This window comes from Bos taurus, chromosome 7, assembly GCF_002263795.3.
Source record: "Bos taurus isolate L1 Dominette 01449 registration number 42190680 breed Hereford chromosome 7, ARS-UCD2.0, whole genome shotgun sequence".
NCBI lineage: Eukaryota > Metazoa > Chordata > Mammalia > Artiodactyla > Bovidae > Bos > Bos taurus.
The window spans coordinates 82,999,693-83,020,916 of NC_037334.1; the positions used below are offsets into that span (position 1 = coordinate 82,999,693).

At 37.5% G+C, this 21,224-nt stretch overlaps 1 protein-coding gene across 7 annotated transcripts in view; it reads left to right on the top strand.

Moving 5' to 3' along the window:
* XRCC4 (X-ray repair cross complementing 4) overlaps nt 1-21,224 on the top strand; it is a 381,115-nt gene that overhangs the window by 40,791 nt on the left and 319,100 nt on the right. For all 7 annotated transcript variants that reach the window (NM_001081615.2, XM_010807593.4, XM_024994578.2 and 4 more), the window contains exon 3: nt 2,255-2,430. In NM_001081615.2, the coding sequence (NP_001075084.1) occupies nt 2,255-2,430 (176 nt within the window). The remainder of the gene's footprint in view (nt 1-2,254; nt 2,431-21,224) is intronic.

The window sequence follows — 21,224 nt, forward strand, 5'->3', positions numbered from 1 at the left end:
AAGTGTGAAGACATATCTGAAAACCAAAAGAGTTAATGAGAGCTAAAGAACTAAGCTCATGGACTTCTGAATAGATACGCATCTAATGACTGTGGTTGTAATACCTGAGAGGAAGGGCTTGTTGAGACTGCAGGCCTTTTAGGAATTGGAGCTGAACTGTAAAGATAAAGTAACCTGGAATTGATCCTATTAATAAAATCTTTAAGCAACAAATAACAAACAAAAAACTACCCTGGCTTAGAGATGTAGCATAGACTCAGAGTAGTCAGTAAGGGCTCATTAGCTCATTTAATTGTAATGAGTAAATTAAAAGTCCTAGCAGAAATCAGAATCCTGTCTGTGTTATGTATGTGTGAGGGGTGGTGGGCTTAAATTTGAACTCTCTAAAATTTGCCACAAGTGTAAAAACTGAGTGAAGAAATTAACTTCCAAAACTGATGCAGAACTGGTGAAACCTGTAAGGACTCCAGGAAAGACCAACCAGCAACCTTTGTTTATGGCTACCTCTGTTTGCCAGATCACTTGATACTTTGGCTTAGGAGAGCCATGTTCAGACTTCACAAAGCACAGAAGGAAAAAAAAAGGAGAATGAGAATGTATCAGCAGCTAGAAGAAATGGAATTAATACTTTAGGAACCATGCATAGAAACTGATCTGAATGAAATGTAAAATGTCATATATATATATCAGATCAGATCAGATCGGTTGCTGAGTCGTGTCTGACTCTTTGCGACCCCATGAATTGCAGCACGCCAGGCCTCCCTGTCCATCACCAACTCCCGGAGTTCACTGAAACTCACGTCCATCGAGTCAGTGATGCCATCCAGCCATCTCATCCTCTGTCGTCCCCTTCTCCTCCTGCCCCCAATCCCTCCCAGCATCAGAGTCTTTCCCAATGAGTCAAGTCTTCGCGTGAGGTGGCCAAAGTACTGGAGTTTCAGCTTCAGCATCATTCCTTCCAAAGAAATCCCAGGGCTGATCTCCTTTAGAATGGACTGGTTGGATCTCCTTGCAGTCCAATATATGTTCAAATATTGAAAAGAAGGCCAGAACAGGATTTTATGAAAAAGAAAAAATGATCTGAAATTTGGACATATAATCGTTGAAGTAAAAATCACTATGGATGAGTAAAACATCAGCTTTAAATATACCTAAATGAGATAACTGATAGCCAGATATGTAATATAATGTATGCCATAGAGGAGTCAATAAATATTAATTCCCTTCCCTTTCTTTCCTCTAAGTAGTAAGACTCTCTTCATCTACTGTTTTTATTGTTGGGACATAATGAGATGAGAATGAACTCCATTTTTACTTTACTTTGACTCTACCTGTATTCAAAAGCAGAGACATTACTTTGCCAACAAAGGTCCGTCTAGTCAAGGCTATGGTTTTTCCTGTGGTCATGTATGGATGTGAGAGTTGGACTGTGAAGAAAGCTGAGCACTGAAGAATTGATGCTTTTGAACTGTGGTGTTGGAGAAGACTCTTGAGAGTCCCTTGGACTGCAAGGAGATCCAACCAGTCCATTCTGAAGGAGATCAGCCCTGGGATTTCTTTGGAAGGAATGATGCTGAAGCTGAAACTCCAGTACTTTGGCCACCTCACGCGAAGACTTGACTCATTGGAAAAGACTCTGATGCTGGGAGGGATTGAGGGCAGGAGGAGAAGGGGACGACAGAGGATGAGATGGCTGGATGGCATCACTGACTCGATGGACGTGAGTCTGAGTGAACTCCGGGAGTTGGTGATGGACAGGGAGGCCTGGCATGCTGCGATTCATGGGGTCGCAAAGAGTCGGACACGACTGAGTGACTGAACTGAAGTGAACTGATGTGAGTGAGAAATAGACTATAGACTTTTTAATCTCTTTAATAATTGAGTCAAGGAAGAAGGATGTTTTAAAATACTGAGTTTATTAATCATTATAGAAAATGCTTTCTTCTGCTATGACCTTGGAGCAGGTACACAAGATGGTTGTTTCTGTGGTAATTTATAATCTATGTATTTCATCTGAGGACAGAGAAAGAATGCAAGGAGTCTAATGAGATTTGAGAGTAAATGTATTTATCAAAAATTGCTAGTTCAGTTAAGAGGTATAATTTGACTTAAAAATGTATGGTGTGGGCATTGATTTTATTTTTGTTTAAATTTATGTTGCTTAATAATAAATTAGTAGCAACAGGTAAATATATCTTTTCTTATGTTTAGAAGTTTATTTTCAAATAAGACTTTTTATTACTCTTTCTCACAGTTTGTGAATCAGACATTTCCCAAGAAGCTGATGACATGGCAATGGAAAAAGAGAAATATGTTGATGAACTGAGAAAAGCATTGGTGTCAGGAGCAGGACCAACTGACACATACAAGTTTAATTTTTCTAAAGAGTCTCATTACTTCTCCTTTGAGAAAAACTTGAAAGATGTTTCAGTAAGTAAATCTTTCCATAATGTTATAAGTGGTAAAATGTCAGAGAGTACTTATGGAGAAATTATTTAAGTAACTAGCATATTATTCCCAAAACACCTCAGAAACAAAAGTTTGAAAAGTACTTGGAAAATGCTTCAAAGTTAGTCATTAAATGCTTTACATTCATGAATTGTGAAAAATAATCATTGTAAAGTATATTTCATTTTTAGTGTTTTAAAACTAAGTTGTATTAAGATAATTACATGAATGAGAAGTTTTGAAAAATGGCGTCAGACGTTTTAGATCATGAGACAGGCTTATTGAAATGAATTTGGGGAAATACTGATTTTAGAGAAAGAAAATAATATATTTTTCTTTGAATATTTAAAATTATGACCTGTTTTCTTCTTTATTAAAATGTACTTGCAATTAAAAAATGATATAGTTAGGTGGAGTAAGATATATGTTTATAAATTAAGGTATTTTATTTACATTTTCAAAATTAGAAGTATTAAAATAGAAGGAAATAACTTTCAACCCAACCTTTTCAAAAGCTTGCAAGCTGTGCAGACAAGGAATCTGCTATTTGTTCTGTTTGATTTATACATCAGTTCAAATGAAAGTTTATTTATGAGAAGTGTACTACTTACTGTTTGTATATCTTAATTCATTTTAGTATAACTAGAGGTTGAATTATTTGTTTTTTGTCAGTCGTTTATCAATCAGATATTAGATCTATAGTAGAAGAAAAAGAGGGACATCTTTACTACATTAATTTTAAAGACAGTTATTGACAGTTTGTACTGGAACTAAGCTGAGTTTAAAAAATTCTTTTTAAAAAACTCTTTAATTCAGAATGATTAAAGGGATTTCACCAATTAGAGAAACATTTGAAGCAACAGATGGAATCATTACTTTGAAATACATATTATCCTATATAGAATAATGCAGAGAGCCTGGCTTTAGTAATTATTTCTATTTAGAAAATATATACTTATTGTACTTAACTGCCAATTTATGTAAATTTCAATATGTTGAGGTCCTTAAAAATGATAGTTTAAAATAGGGTAAGTAATGTTTGAAATGTCTAGTAAAATTTCATTATTTGTCACAAAATGTTCTTTCCTGTGGCTTAAATACAATCAAGTGATGTTATATACTATAGGACTGCTGACTGTTTCTTCTAATATTTTGAAGCAGATCATTGTCAAATTGGGAGTAATGCCTTTTCCCATTAGAAAAACATTTGTATGTAATGATTAACATTATTTCATGCAGTTTCTGGTTTTCAACTGTTTTGTGTACACTAATGCATAACAAATTAAGAGTGTGAGAAGTACCTTTTGGTACTTGAAAGGGTTTTAGTATCTTTGACATGATGAAAAGGAAGATTTGGTCCGTTGTGCATGGATGGAGTATTTCTCGTGCTTGGCGATACGTCTGATCTTGGTGCCTATGTGAAGAAAGTCATCGTGACTTAAGTCTTGTACAACTGGCTTAGCATGTGTCAGACTCAAAAACTGTGACAATAATCCTGAAAGATAGTTTGTGTACTACCCCCAAATTAATCAACTTTATCAGAGCCAAAGCCTTGAAACACTAACTTTTCAACAGGTTTTCTTAAAAAAGTAGAAACAGAGTAAGAAATTCTTAGTAATGCAGAAGAGTGTAGGTTGCCGAATGCTCATGCTCTGAAGCACTATGGTGCAGCTTAGATAGCTGCTGCTGCTGCTAAGTCGCTTCAGTCCTCTCCAACTCTGTGCGATCCCATAGATGGCAGCCTACCAGGCTCCTCCGTCCATGGGATTTTCCGGGCAAGAGGACTGGAGTGGGTTGCCCTACCTCATTATTTATTAATTTGCCTATGAGAAAAAAAAAAAAAAAGGCTACTCCTCAGAACAGTTTGACGAGGAGGAGTTTTTGACTTGACTTACTTGAGAGATATTTTTGGATATGTCTGAATGAGGTAAAACTTTGAGTATGAGGTTCTGCAGTCAGCTTCATGGATGCAGATGAAAATCACAAGTTTATTTGGCCAAACTCCCATGGGAATCTTGTTGTACTCTAGGATGTGCTTCTGTGGATTGAATTTCAGGGTGACAGTATCTTGTAAATTCATTTGGTGTCAAAAATATGCAGATGATTGGAAACATGGCAGAATACTTTTTAAAGCTGATTTTGCTTTAGATGACCTAAATATGTACAAGGTATTTGCAGTCCTTTCCTTGATGACACAGACATCTGATTGTTGCCAAAAATAACCTCCTATACTTACAAGATAAGAATGAACATAGATTCAACTCAAAACCTTATAGTGAATTCTGTTGTTGACATCAGGTTACTCTCCCAAAGAATATTCTGTGAGTTCTAAGTACATTTGCTACTAGTTTCATACCTAGTAGAGTCAGGATTTGGCGGCATTTATTGCCGTAAATTCAACAAATGGAGCTGTGGCTGCGCGGGCGCTGGAGGACCTAGAGGAGCTATCCAACGTTCACGGTCAGGAAGGGCTGTGGTGAGGAGATACCCCTCCTCCAAGGTAAGGAGCAGTGGCTGCACTTTGCTGGAGCAGCTGTGAAGAGATACCCCACGCCCAAGGTAAGGGAAACCCAAGTAAGACGGTAGGTGTTGCAAGAGGGCATCAGAGGGCAGACACACTGAAACCATACTCACAGAAAACTAGTCAATCGAATCACACTAGGACCACAGCCTTGTCTAACTCAATGAAACTAAGCCATGCCTCTGTGGTAACCCAAGATGGGAGGGTCATGGTGGAGAGATCTGACAGAATGTGGTCCACTGGAGAAGGGAATGGCAAACCACTTCAGTATTCTTGCCTTGAGAACCCCATGAACAGTATGAAAAGGCAAAATGATAGGATACTGAAAGAGGAACTCCCCAGGTCAGTAGTGCCCAATATGCTACTGGAGATCGGTGGAGAAATGACTCCAGAAAGAATGAAGGGATGGAGCCAAAGCAAAAAGAATACCCAACTGTGGATGTGACTGGTGATAGAAGCAAGGTTTGATGCTGTAAAGAGCAATATTGCATAAGAACCTGGAATGTCAGGTCCATGAATCAAGGCAAATTGGAAGTGGTCAAACAGGAGATGGCAAGAGTGAATGTCGACATTCTAGGAATCAGCGAACTGAAATGGACTGGAATGGGTGAATTTAACTCAGATGACCATTATATCTACTACTGCGGGCAGGAATCCCTCAGGAGAAATGGAGTAGCCATCATAGTCAACAAAACAGTCCAAAATGCAGTACTTGGATGCAATCTCAAAGACGACAGAATGATCTCTGTTCATTTCCAAGGCAAACCATTCAATATCACAGAAATCCAAGTCTATGCCCCAACCAGTAACGCTGAAGAAGCTGAAGTTGAATGGTTCTATGAAGACCTACAAAACCTTTTAGAACTAACACCCAAAAAAGATGTCCTTTTCATTATAGGGAACTGGAATGCAAAAGTAGGAAGTCAAGAAACACCTGGAGTAACAGGCAAATTTGGCCTTGGAATATGGAATGCAGGGCAAAGACTAATAGCATTTTGCCAAGAAAATGTGCTGGTCATAACAAACACCCTCTTCCAACAACACAAGAGAAGACTCTATACATGGACATCACCAGATGGTCAACACAGAATTATATTCTTTGCAGCCAAAGATGGAGAAGCTGTATACAGTCAGCAAAAACAAGACCAGGAGCTGACTGTGGCTCAGACCATAAACTCCTTATTGCCAAATTCAGACTTAAATTGAAGAAACTGGAGAAAATCACTAGACCATTCAGGTATGACCTAAATCAAATCCCTTATGATTATACAGTGGAAGTGAAAATAGATTTAAGGGCCTAGATCTGATAGATAGAGTGCCTGATGAACTATGGAATGAGGTTCATGACATTGTACAGGAGACAGGGAGCAAGACCACCCTGAGGAAAAGAAATGCGAAAAAGCAAAATGGCTGTCTGGGGAGCCCTTACAAATAGCTGTGAAAAGAAGAGGAGAGAAAGGCAACAGAGAAAAGGAAAGATAAGCATCTGAATGCAGAGTTCCAAAGAATAGCAAGAAGAGATAAGAAAGCCTTCTTCAGCAATCAATGCAAAGAAATAGAGGAAAACAACAGAATGGGAAAGACTAGAGATATCTTCAAGAATATTAGAGATACCAAGGGAACATTTCATGCAAAGATGGGCTCGATAAAGGACAGAAATGGTATGGACCTAACAGAAGCAGAAGATATTAAGAAGAGGTGGCAAAAACACACAGAAGAACTGTACAAAAAAGATCTTCATGACCCAGATAATCACAATGGTGTGATCACTCACCTAGAGCCAGGCATCTTGGAATGTGAAGTCAAGTAGGCCTTAGAAAGCATCACTACGAACAAAGGTAGTGGAGGTGATGGAATTCCAGTTGAGCTATTCCAAATCCTGAAAGATGATGCTGTGAAAGTGCTGCACTCAATATGCCAGCAAATTTGGAAAACTCAGCAGTGGCCACAGGATTGGAAAGGGTCAGTTTTCATTCCAATCCCTAAGAAAGGCAAAGCCAAAGAATGCTCAAACTACCGCACAATTGCACTCATCTCACATGCTAGTAAAGTAATGCTCAAAATTCTCCAAGCCAGGCTTCAGCAATATGTGAACCGTGAACTTCCTGATGTTCAAGCTGGTTTTAGAAAAGGCAGAGGAACCAGAGATCAAATTGCCAACATCCACTGGATGATCAAAAAAGCAAGAGAGTTCCAGAAAAACATCTGTTTCTGCTTTATTGACTATGCCAAAGCCTTTGACTGTGTGGATCACAATAAACTGTGGAAAATTCTTCAAGAGATGGGAATACCAGACCACCTGATCTGCCTTTTGAGAAATCTGTATGCAGGTCAGGAAGCAACGGTTAGAACTAGACATGGAACAACAGACTGGTTCCAAATAGGAAACGGAGTACGTCAAGGCTGTATATTGTCACCCTGCTTATTCAACTGATGTGCAGAGTACATCATGAGAAACGCTGGCCTGGAAGAAGCACAAGCTGGAATCAAGATTGCCGGAAGAAATATCAATAACCTCAGATATGCAGATGACACCACCCTTATGGCAGAAAATGAAGAGGAACTAAAAAGCCTCTTGATGAAAGTGAAGGTGGAGAGTGAAAAAGTTGGCTTAAAGCTCAACATTCAGAAAACGAAGATCATGGCATCTGGTCCCATCACTTCATGGGAAATAGGTGGGGAAACAGTGGAAACTGTGTCAGACTTTTTTTGGGGGGGCTCCAAAATCACTGCAGATAGTAACTGCAGTCATGAAATTAAAAGATGCTTACTCCTTGGAAGGAAAGTTATGACCAACCTAGATAGCATATTCAAAAGCAGAGACATTACTTTACCAACAAAGGTTCATCTAGTCAAGGCTATGGTTTTTCCTGTGGTCATGTATGGATGTGAGAGTTGGACTATGAAGAAGGCTGAGCGCCAAAGAATGGATGCTTTGAAACTGTGGTATTGAAGACTCTTGAGAGTCCCTTGGACTGCAAGGAGATCCAACCAGTCCATTCTGAAGGAGATCAGCCCTGATTGTTGTTTGGAAGGAATGATACTGAAGCTGAAACTCCAGTACTTTGGCCACCTCATGCGAAGAGTTGACTCATTCGAAAAGACTCTGATGTTGAGAGGGATTGAGGGCAGGAGGAGAAGGGGACGACAGAGGATGAGATGGCTGGATGGCATCACTGACTCGATGGACGTGAGTCTGAGTGAACTCCGGGAGTTGGTGATGGACAGGGAGGCCTGGCGTGCTGTGTTTCATGGGGTCGCAAAGTCAGACACGACTGAGCAAGTGAACTGAACTGAAGTGTTGCCAGAAATTCAGGAAGTTTTATATGTGTAATTCTGTTTTGGAGATCACTGCATAATTTGAACATTTTGAGTATTCAAGTCACATAAGACTTATTTGAATTCATCTTTGTATCAAATTTTCTTTGTTTTTCTATTTTTAAAAAGGAAGTAACTACTAGTTTTTATATTAAAGAAGAACTGGTTCTTTTTGAAATATTGCCTTGTGTTTTATCAGTGAAACAATTGTCAATTTCCAAACCAGTGAAATATTTAGTATGTATAATGTGTAAGTTGATGTTTATATACAGTTTTCTGGGAAGGAATGGGTCCATTATTTTTACAAGGTTGCTTTGCTCTTATTGACTTTTCCTTACATATGACGTGGATTTTTAATTTTAGCTTAATTCTCATTGGGATAAATGTTGTACGGCCAGTTGAATGCTTTTTTTCTATACAGTGCCAACTTCTGGGACTCTCCCTACCCCATTACCAGGACACTTCAGTTGGCTGTAGATTGTTCTGGATGAAACATAATCTAGTACAAGCATTCAGAATTCATTATCTCTTACTATATGTACTGTTGCCCACTCAGGAGATTATTCATGTACTTCGTGTCATTGTTTTCCCTCTGCTTTTCCCAGTTCATACTGATTTTGCAATATATACTTTATCATGAAAATACTGCATCTTAATTAAAAATATCTTCTTTTTTCTATTTCATAATTTGTTCCTTCAGAAAATGTTTTCATTCATGAGCCATTTAGAAAAAGACCTCATTTGTCTTATTTGATAAGAATAACCTTGGTCTCATGATTTAGATTGTTTATATATCTTTTTTCTCAACTATAAAATTTTGAGGTGATTTCTTTGATTCATGGCAGGTCATCTATCATACCATAGTTTTATGTTTCTAAAAATAGTCCTAATAAAGGAAAGCCATGAAATTTGAAGGAACATAAAAAATGATCAACACACACACATTACAAACATAAACATGAAAATTGGCTTTAGGTCTCTTTTAGAAAAGAAGAAAAATCTTAAATTTTGCATATAGAATAAAATTTTGAAATTAAAAAAAAGAACTTAATAAAGTCAATTTGCATTTTCTTTCCCTTTCTCTCCCTTGCCCCCATTACTGGCCTTGGATACAGTTAGACTGAAAATTTGATGACTTAAATAGCATGGCAGATTCTTTTCTCTGATGTAATGATCCAAATAGGCAGGTCTGAATTAATATATTAGTTTTATGATGTGGAAGCTCAAGCTTCTGTAATCATGTTCCTTTTCCCTTTTTACAAAGAAGTTTTTAATCTCATGGTCATAATTATTCTCACCTTTCAGGCAGCAGGAAATGTGCCTCAAAAGAGAAAGTAAAGCACATGAGCATTTTCTTTATGACCTCCATACTAGTGTTGCATGCACTACTTTAGCTAGCATCCCATTGTCCAAAACTAAGTCACATGGCTTCACCTAGCTGCAAAGGAATCTGAGAATTGTGCTCTTCAGCTGTGTCCTATGCCCAGAAGTTTTCATTACTGTGTAAAAAAAGGGAAGGTGGATGTTGAGGGACAGTTAGGAATCTCTGCATGTTAATGTTTAGGAGAGATTGAACTGTCATTCAGTCATTTAGAAGGATTCACTTTTATTGTTACAGGAGTCTTTCTCTAGTATTTTCATTGCAAATAATGTTTCAGTTGTTTGAAAAATGTTGCAACATACAGTAAGGTATGTATGTACAGTAAGGTTAGTTTGCATCTTCCTATATGTCATAACTTTTCTTTTTTAAGTGGAAAATGCATTCTAAGTTCAACAGACCTCCCTACATTTAACTTACATTTCTCAGGTATATAAAAATGAAGTAAAATAAGTTATCCCAAAGTAGTCGAAGTTGTTTTTTAAAGACAGCAGTCCCAAATCCTGTATTACTGCCATGTGTCCCTGTGGTTTGGAAAACTTTGAAATCAAATGGATTGGAGCATTTGTTATGGTACTCTGCCAAGGACTTTGTCAAAAATAGTAATGATTTTCAGGTTTGTGGGAGTATGGGTTGCAAATGTGTTGCTTGAATGCCTCAAAAAGAAATTGTAGTATTATTTCCATGATAAAAGTATTTGTATACATCTGCCATTTTTTTTTATTTAACACTTTATAATTCTTGACCTTTTGAAATGTGGGAGCTAAATTAGTTATGTAAATGGTGCAGAAATCCTGTTCAAAGTATATGTTTTGTAGTTAAACCATACAAAAGACTTCAAATTATTAGTTACACAGTTTTGTCTTTGAGAACTTATTCTCTTTTTCTTGTTTCATATTGCTCTGCTTTGATTTAAAATGTTTTCTTCTTTTATAAGAAACATCTCAAAGTCATTATATTTTAATTTTTTCAATTATTCCAGGATTTTTCAGAAAAAAAAAAAAAACAGTTTAGTAAAAACAAGAGTCTGAAGTAGCATGTGAAAACTGTGCTCCAAGAGAACTTTTGAGTATTAATAATGTTAATATTTGCTTATTACTTTTCAGTTAACACAGACTCTCACTTCATCATGTGACCTTGGCATTGTCACTGTTTGTATGTGAGGAAACAGTTGCTAAAAGCATAAGCAAGTTCCTAAGGAAAGTGGAGGTAGTAAGTTAGGTAGGGTGGAATCAGGACTCTATCAAAGCAAATTAAATTTTTTTTTTATTTAGTTGTAATGTACTATGGCACCGTACTCCAGTACTCTTGCCTGGAAAATCCCATGGACGGAGGAGCCTGGTAGGCTGCAGTCCATGGCGTCGCTAAGAGTCAGGAACGACTGAGCGACTTCACTTTCACTTTTCACTTTCATGCATCGGAGAAGGAAGTGGCAACCCACTTCAGTATTCTTGCCTGGAGAATCCCAGGGACAGAGGAGCCTAGTGGGCTGCCGTTTATGGGGTCACACAGAGTTGGACACGACTGAAGCGACTTAGCAGCAGCAATGTCCATATAATATACTGTACCTGTGTAAGATGCAAAGTTTTCATCACTCTAGGCAGTTCCTTTGTGCCTCTTTAAAGTCAGTCCCCAACCTACCGTCTTTCCTTCTCAATCCTGCTTATTCTCTAGGCTCCAACACAGCCACTAAACTATTCTTTGTCACTTTAGATTAGCTTTACTTGTTTTAGAATTTCATGTAAATGGAACTGGACAGTATGTACTCTTTCATATAACTTTATTTACATAGTATAATGTTTTTGAGATTCATCATTATGTATTGTGTTTCGTCAATTCATTTCTTTTGATTACTTGATAGTATTCCATTGAATGGATATACCATATCCACTTTTTGATGAATAGTCTATGGGTGGTTTCCCGTTGTGGATTATTGTGAATAAAGCACTTATGTACATTCATATATAAATCTTTTTGTGGTTATATTTTTAAAATGGCTGTATTAAGATATAATGTACATATTGGAAGTGGACATTTTGAGAAATTTTAAAATATGTATGTACTCAGAAACAGTCATCACAATCAAGATAGTGAACACATCCTCATTCGTCCCACAGTTTTTTTGTATACCTTTGTAATCTTCCTCCCCCATCTCCTGATTTAGTCTTCAGACAACCACTCAGAGTTTTCTGTAAGTTTCTATAGTTTTCTTCCCCTCCATATCTCCTGATTTGTCCTCAGACAACCACTTAGAGTTTTCTGTAAGGTTCTATATTTTCCTTCTCCTCCATATCTCCTGATTTAGTCTTCAGCAACCACTCAGAGTATTCTGTAAGGTTCTATAGTTTTCTTCCCCTCCATATCTCCTGCTTAGTCTTCAGACAACCACTCAGAGTTTTCTGTAAGTTTCTATAGTTTTCTTCCCCTCCATATCTCCTGATTAGTCTTCAGACAACCACTTAGAGTTTTCTATCACGGTAGGTTATTTTTACATTTTCTAGAGTTTTACGTAAATGTAACCCTATAGTAGGTACCTTGAAGCATAATCAGGTCTTGCTTCTTGTGTTTTGAATCTTCATTATAAAGTGCAGAACATTAAGGTTTGTCATGTCCCTGTGATGATTTGACCCTTTTATCATTTTGAAATGGCCCTGTAGCTGTTAAAATTATTTGATGTAAAATATACTTCCGGCTTTCTTTTGGTAGGAGTTAGCATGACATATCTTTTTCCATCCTTCTTCTTTTGCCTGTTGTATCTTTATTTAAATTATATTTCTTTTAAGAAATATATGGTTGGATTTTGCTTTTTTAATCCAGTCTGGAAATCTCTGATTTTAATTGGAGTGTTTAAGGTATTTATATTTCATATGCTTATTAATGACGGTTTTAAAATATTCTGTCTCTTTTTATTCCACCTTTATTTCCTTGTTTCACTTAATGTGTCTTTTTTTAGACTACTTACATATATTTTTATAATACCGTTTCTTCTTTTTGGTTGGATTATAACTCATTATGCATTTTAGTGTTTGCTTTAAACTTTATAGGGCTTCCCTTGTGGCTCAGCTGGTAAAGAATCTGCCTGCAAGGCAGGAGACCTGGGTTCGATCCCTGGGTTGGGAAGATCCCCTGGAGAAGGATAAGGCTACTCAGTCCAGTATTCTGGCTTAGAGAATTCCATGGACCATACAGTCGGTGGGGTCGCAAAGAGTTGGACATGACTGAGTGACTTTCACTTAGAATTTATAGCATATATCTTTACCTTATCACTGTCTACCTTGAAGTGATATACTACTTTACAGATAGTTTAAAATTCCTAATAGCAACATATATTTTATGCACACACACATACACACACACCATACATCCATTTTTCCTCTCCTGGACTTTATGTTATTTTGGTCATGTGATTTCACTTCCATATATGTAATAAACTTTGCAATATATTGTAATTATTTTTGTTTTTAGCAGTCAATTAACTTTAAAAATTTATTTTGAAATAATTTTAGACTCACGAGAAGTTTCAAAAATTATACATAGAATTCAGTATACCTTGCTCCTGGGTTTCCCAGTGATAACAATATAGCCATAGTATATTATTTAAAGCCGGAAATTGACATTGGCACAATATCATTAACCAAACTACAGACCTTACACAGATTTTGTTAGTGTTTACAAGTAATTTTTTTTGTTTTTTTTTGTTTTTTATGTGTTTCTGTGGTTTTTTTTTGTTTTGTTTTGTTTTGTTTGTTTTTCGTGTTTATAGTTAAATGAATTTTATTGCATGAAATTAAAAGACGCTTACTCCTTGGAAGGAAAGTTATGTCCAACCTAGATAGCATATTGAAAAGCAGAGACATTACTTTGCCAACAAAGGTCCGTCTAGTCAAGGCTATGGTTTTTCCTGTGGTCATGTATGGATGTGAGAGTTGGACTGTGAAGGAGGCTGAGCGCCGAAGAATTGATGCTTTTGAACTGTGGTGTTGGAGAAGACTCTTGAGAGTCCCTTGGACTGCAAGGAGATCCAACCAGTCCATTCTGAAGGAGATCAACCCTGGGATTTCTTTGGAAAGAATGATGCTGAAGCTGAAACTCCAGTACTTTGGCCACCTCATGTGAAGAGTTGACTCATTGGAAAAGACTCTGATGCTGGGAGAGATTGGGGGTAGGAGGAGAAGGGGATGACAGAGGATGAGATGGCTGGATGGCATCACTGACTCGATGGACGTGAGTCTGAGAGAACTCCAGGAGTTGGTGATAGACAGGGAGGCCTGGCGTGCTGCGATTCTTGGGGTCGTAAAGAGTCTACATGACTGAGCGACAGAACTGAACTGAACTGATGGATTCATATAACCACTACCATAGTCAGGATACAAAACTGTTCTATTATCACAAAGAAACCTCTTCATTCCTTTGTATTACCCCTTTATAGTCATACTCTACTCTCCAGTGTAACCCATGGTATCTTATTTTCTGTTCTTCATCACTGAGCTTTTGACATTTTGAGAATATTAATTAATAAAAGCAAACAGTAGGTAGCCTTTTGAGATTAGCTTGTTTCACCCCACTGAGTATAATGCCCTTGAGATACATTCAAGTTATTGCAAATATCACTGGTTTATTTTTATTTAGTCCATTGTATGACTGTACTGGTTTCTTTATCCATTTAATGACTTTAGAACATTTGTGTTATTTCCACTTTTTGGCAATTACAAAGCTGCTTTAAACATGCATGCATAGGTTTCTGTGTGGATATATGTCTTTGTTTCTCTAGAATAGAGACTGGCAACTACATCCTGTAAATCAGCTGCCCATTTTGGTAAATGAACTTTTTACTGGGACATAAAAATGCCCATTTGTTTGTGCATTGTCTATGACTGCTTTTGTGCTGTAATGCTGAATGGCTGCAACAGAGACATTATGATATGTAATGACTAAGAAGTTTACTTTTGTCCTATTAGAAAGAGTTTGCTGATCTCTGCTCTAAGGTAGATATATAAGATTGTGAATACAGGATTGTATGATAAATATATGTGTTTACCTTTATAAAGAAACTGGTAACCTGTTTTCCGAAGTGGGTGATCCATTTTATGTTCATACCTGAAATGTATGAAAGATCCATATTCTTTCTACACTTGGTGTTGTCAGTATTTTTTATTTTAGCCATTTAATAGGCATATTATCGTATCTTATTGTGGCTTTAATTTCTGTGTCCTTAATGGCTAAGGATGTTGACTTCATGTGTTTATTTGACACCTGTAAATTGTTCTTGGTGAAATGTCTTTTCAGATTTTACCCATGTCTTTAGTTGGATTGTTTTTATTTATCAGATATGTGATTTGAAAATATCTTCTTCTAGTCTATCACCTGTCTGTTCATTTTATTAATAGGGTCTTAGCAGGGTTTCCCTGAGAGCTCAGTTGGTAAAGAATCCACCTGCAATGCAGGAGACCCCAGTTCAATTCCTGGGTTGGGAAGATCCCCTGGAAAAGGGATAGGCTACCCACTCCAGTATTCTTGGGTTTCCTTTGTGGCTCAGCTGGTAAAGAATCCGCCTGCAATGCAGGAGACATGAGTTTGATCCCCTGGAGAAGGGAAAGGCTGCCCACTCCAGTGTTCTGGCCTGGAGAATTCCATGGGCTGTCTAGTCCATGGGGTTGCAAAGAGTTGGACATGACTGAGCGAGTTTCACTTTTGTAGAGCTAAAGTTCTTATTTTTGATAAAGTCCAGTTTGTGGATTCTTTTTTTTCCTTTTATGGAGTATTCTTTTGGTGTTATGTCTAAGGACCCTTCATCTAACCCTAGGTCATGAAGATTTTCTTTTAAAGCAGTTTTATAGTTTCGTGTTTTACATTTAGAGCTATGATCTATTTTGAGTTCATTTTCGTTCAGTTTGCCCTTAATTTTCTTGGATATGAATGTCCGATTGAACTAATACCATTGGTTGAAGAGACTCTCCTTTCTCTATTGAATTGCTTTTGCACCTTTATTAAAAATCATCGACTGTACTTGTGTGGGTCTGATTTTTGACTCTGTATTCTGTGTGTATATTATAAACCTATGTGTATATTCTTCCACCAGTACCACACTGTCTTAAATACAGTAGCTACATTATAAACCTTAAGACTGGGTTTTGTGATTCTTCCAACTTTATTCTTTTTTTCAATATTGTCTTAGATGATTTAGTTATTGTGCCTTTGAAAATTAATTTTAAAAGCATTCTGTTTACAAAAAACAATTGAGTCTTCTAGTCCATAAACATTTTTTTTTTTTTTAGGTTTTCCTTGATATCTTTCATCAGTATTGTAGAGTGTTTAGTACACAGATCTTTTCATGTGCCTGTTGGCCATTTGTATGTCCTCTTTGGAGAAATGTCTGTTCAGGTCTTTAGCCCAATTTTTGAGTGACCTATTTGTTTTGATGCTGCTAAGCTAGTGACTATACTTTTATACTTTAAAATTTCACTACTAAAACAGTTTATAGCCTGCTGCACCTGTACAACCCATTCTGGACATGTTACTGTCACACTGCCTGACTACTTGATTTGAATCTCAAATGGATGTGCTAATACCTGATTTAATGAATTAGCATATAGGTATGTGTATATACCTTTTTTAGGACACTTCTCTTAACAGGTACTTTATAAATATGCATTGTTATTAATTATTTACTTGGCTGTCTCTTCTATTATATAGTAAACTCCTTGAAGGCAGTGACTGTGTCTTAGCTGAGTTTGAAATTCCAGCAAATCTGGATATTTTGGGGGTGGCCTTTTGTTGAGAGGAAGTGTGGCATAATGGAAAGAACTTTAAATCTTGTCTTTAGTCTTCTATCTATTTCTATTTATTTTAGATTCAGCAAGTCATTTGTCTTTAATGATGAAAAATAGTTCAAATAGGTTTATAATGAGAACTCCCAGATTTTATGATTGTGGGCACTAAGATTGATGTGTGTGTACAAATTCCTTGTAAATTGTGAATTGGTATAGTGTGAGGCCTGTCCTGAGAGACCACTGAGTTGATGCCTTGTATTCAGAAGGGTCTCCAGCATATACTTCTGATATTATCTGTAAATGAGTTTATACACATTGTTTTAGCAGACATTTTTTTATGCTAGTTTCAAATTGTATCCCATCTCAAGTTATACCATTTAAAACATACTATAAATAACATCAATTTAAATGTGTCAGTGCAATTTTTGTAATCTTTATTTCTGTCAATGTATGTAGAGATTAAAAAGTAGGAGTGACTTAGAATTTCCTTGACCTTGGAGAGCCTTGTTAAACAGATGTCTTTGTTATACTGTTTACTCTTTCAGATAAAGTTTGTTGGAGGATCCGAGCTTTGTTTTCTTTGTTGAATTTTCTAGTGTAGTAACATATGTTGATGAAAACTGGCCACATAGTATAATCTTTATTCAAAACTGAAAGTATACAAAAAAATAGTTTTAAAAAAAGATATACTGTTATAATAATTAAAGGCTAATTGCTTTTTTTGTGCAACTTCTGGGGAGAATGTGCTATTTCTGGCTACATGATCCAAAACCAGTGCAAGAGTGGAGATATGCCCATTGTGACTAGAACCATAACAGTGGATTATAATGGTATTTTCACTAATTTGTTATGCTTCTTGGTCATTTCATATCTTTTGACAGCTATTTTTTTAACTTGTTAATTTTAGAGTTACAGAGAAAGTGGCAAAAATACTGAGAAGAATTCCTGTATATCCTTTACTCTGTATTGTCTAATATTCAGAAAGCTTAGAAAAGAAAGTGAAGTTGCTCAGTTGTGTCTGACTCTTTGCGACCCCATGGACTGTAGCCTGCCATGCTCCTCCGTCCATGGGATTTTCCAGGCAAGAATACTGGAGTGGGTTGCTATTGCCTTCTCCAGGAGATCTTTCCGACCCCGTGTTAGAACCCTGGCCTCCCACATTGCCAGCAGACTCTACCCTCTGAGCCACCAGGAAAGCCCTAATCAACTAAGACCCAACATATAATCATAGTACAATTATTAACAGTTAGAATGTTAACACTGAAATGATAATCTACAGATCTTATTTGATGCTTTTGAACTGTGGTGTTGGAGAAGACTTCTTGAGAGTCCCTTGGACTGCAAGGAAATCCAACCAGTCCATCCTAAAGGAGATCAGTCCTGGGTGTTCATTAGTAGGACTGATGTTGAAGCTGAAACTCCAATACTTTGGCCACCTGATGCGAAGAGCTGACTGATTTGCAAGACCCTGATGCTGGGAAAGATTGAGGGCAGGAGGAGAAGGGGATGACAGAGGATGAGATGGCTGGATCGTATCACCGACTCAATGGACATGGGTTTGGGTGAACTCCGGGAGTTGGTGATGGACAGGGAGGCCTGGAGTGCTGCCGTTCATGGGGTCGTAAAGAGTCGGACATAACTGAGCAACTGAACTGAACTGAAAGCTGTTTATGCTCTTCCATTTATTTTTTCAATTATTTATTTATATGCATATGTACTGTCATGAGTATATTTATATTATTCTATGGGTTAAATTGTTCTCATTTATTTTGTTACTTAAATTGTCCTCGATTTTGCCTTTGGGAGCTTACTCACCTTTTGTGTCTTTTAGATATGTCTCCATTACTTCTAGCCCTTCCTGACTTTCCAGCACCACAAGACCCATCTTGTCTTTCCTGACCTGGCTGTGCAATCAACCATTTATCCCAAGATCAATAGTTTTTTAAATTTAAGATTAAATATTGTAATAAATATCTGGGTACTAGGTGTACTTCTAGGTACTGAGGTACTATTTCTTTTAGGTCCTTTCTGCTGACTCACAGAGCTAGCAAATACATGTGTGTTCTTATAAATATATGTACACACATCTGTATTTCTCCATCTGTATATATGTTAAAAGCCATTAGTTCAGCCCAGTGTCAGAGAGTTTATTCCAGCCTTCCCCCTCTTCTTAATTTGCAGCTTCCTCTGACAGTGAAAATTCTGGCTTTCAGTATCCACAGTATGTTAGTTATTTACTCAGTCCTAGTATATACATATTTTCAGAATTGTTTACTCATATCCCAGTGAGAAACAAATTTTCTAAATATAGTACACTATTTGTATGTAGTTCTTTTTGTTTTTTGCTTTTGTTCAGTCACTCAGTCATATCCGACTCTTGGTGACCCCATAGACTGTAGTACTCCAGGCCTCCCCATCCTTCACCACCTCCTGGAGCCTACTCAAACTCATGTCCATTGAGTCAGTGATGCTATCCAACTGTCTCATCCTCTGTTATCCCTTTCTCCTCCTGCCTTCAATCTTTCCCTGCATCAGGGCTTTTTCTATTGAGTCAGCTTTTTGTATCAGGTGGCCAAAGTATTGGCGTTTCAGCTTTACCATCAGTCCTTCCAAAGAATACTCAGAATTGGTTTCCTTCAGGATTGACTGATTTGATCTCGTTGAAGTCCAAGGGACTTGCAAGAGTCTTCTCCAACAACACAGTTCAAAAGCATCAATTCCTTGACATACAGCCTTCTTTATGGTCCAACTCTCACATCTATACACGATTACTGGAAAAACCATAGCTTTGACTAGACGAACCTGTGTTGGTTATGTCTCTGATTTTCAATATGCTGTCTAGGTTTGTCATACCTTTTCTTCCAAGGCGCAAGCATCTTTTAATTTCATATCTGCAGTGATTTTGGAGCCCCCCCAATATAAAGTCTGTCACTGTTTCCACTGTTTCCCCATCTATTTGCCACAAAGTGATAGGACTGGATGCCATGATCTTAGTTTTTTGAATATTGAGTTTTAGGCAGGCTTTTTCACTCTCCTCTTTCACTTTCATCAAGAGGCTCTTTAGTTCTTCTTCGCTTTCTGCCATAAGGATGATGTCATCTGCATGTCTGAGGTTATTGATATTTCTTCTGGCATTCTTGATTCCAACTTGTCCTTCATCCAGCCCAGCATTTTGCATGGTGTACTCTGCATAGAAGTTAAATAAGCAGGGTGACAATATATAGCCTTGATGTACTACTTTTCCAGTTTTGAACCAGTCCATTGTTCCATGTCCAGTTCTAACTGTTGCTGCCTGACCTGCATATAGGTTTCTCAAGAGGCAGGTCAGGTTGTCTGGTATCCCCATCTCTTGAAGAATTTTCCACAGTTTGTTGTGATCCACACAGTTAAAGACTTTAGTGTAGTCAGTGAAGCAAACGTAGATGTTTTTCTGGAATTCTATTGCTTTGTCTATGGTCCAACCATAGAAATAGCTCAGGCAGAATTCCGTCACCTCCACTAGCTTTGTTTGTAGGGGTGTTTCCTAAGGCCCACTTGACTGCATTCCAGGATGTTTGGCTAGGCGAGTGATCACACCATTGAGGTTGTTTGGGTCCTTAAGATCTTTTTTGTATAGTTCTTTGTGTATTCTTACCACCTCTTCTTAATATCTTCTGCTTCTGTTAGGTGCCTACCATTTCTGTCCTTTATTCAGCCCATCTTTGCATGCAATGTTCCTTTGGTATCTCTAATATTCTTAAAGAGAGCTCTAGTCTTTCCCCTTCTGTTGTTTTCCTCTATTTCTTTGCATTGATCACTGAGGAAAGTTTTCTTATCTCTCCTTGCTATTCTTCAGAACTCTGCATTCTGATAGGTATCTTTCCTTTTCTCCTTTTCCTTTAGCTTCTCTTCTCAGCTTTTTATAAGACCTCCACAGCCAACCATTTTGACTTTTTGAATTTCTTTTCTTGGGGATGGTTTTGATCACCACCTCCTGTATAGTATCACAAACTTCTGTCCCTAGTTCTTCAGGTACTCTCTCTATCATACCTAATCCTGTGAATCTGTTTGTCACTTCTGGCTTCCCTGGTGGCTCAGATGGCAAAGAATCCACCTGCAATGTGGGAGACCTGGGTTTGAAAGATCCCCTGGAGGAGGGCATGGCAACTCACTCCAGTATTCTTGCGTGGAGAATCCCCACAGACAGAGGAGCCTAGTGAGCTACAGCCCATGGGGTCACAAAGAGTTGGACACAACTGAGCAACTAAGTACACTGCGACAGTAGTACTGTAAAATCGTATGGGATTTGATTTAGGTCATACCTGAATAGTCTAGTGGTTTTCTTCATTTTCTTTACTTTCTTTTAAGTCTGAATTTGGCAATAAGGAGTTCATGATCTGAGTCACAGTCAGCTCCCCGTCTTGTTTTTGCTGACTGTGTAGAGCTTCTCCATTTTTGGCTGCAAAGAATATAATTGATCTGATTTTGGTATTGACGATCTAGTGATGTCCATGTGTAGAGTCTTCTCTTGTGTTGTTGGAAAGGGTGTTTGCTATGTCCAGTGCATTCTCTTGGTAAAACTGTGTTAAACTTTGGCCTGCTTCATTTTGTACACCAAGGCAAAAGTTGCCTGTTACTCCAGGTATCTCTCTTTTTTTTTTAAGCCTCAGTCATTGTCCTTTATTTATCTTTTTTTAAAATATAAATTTATTTATTTTAATTGGAGGTTAATTACTTTACAGTATTGTATTGGTTTTGCCATACATCAACATGAATTTGCCACAGGTATACACGTGTTCCCCATCCACGT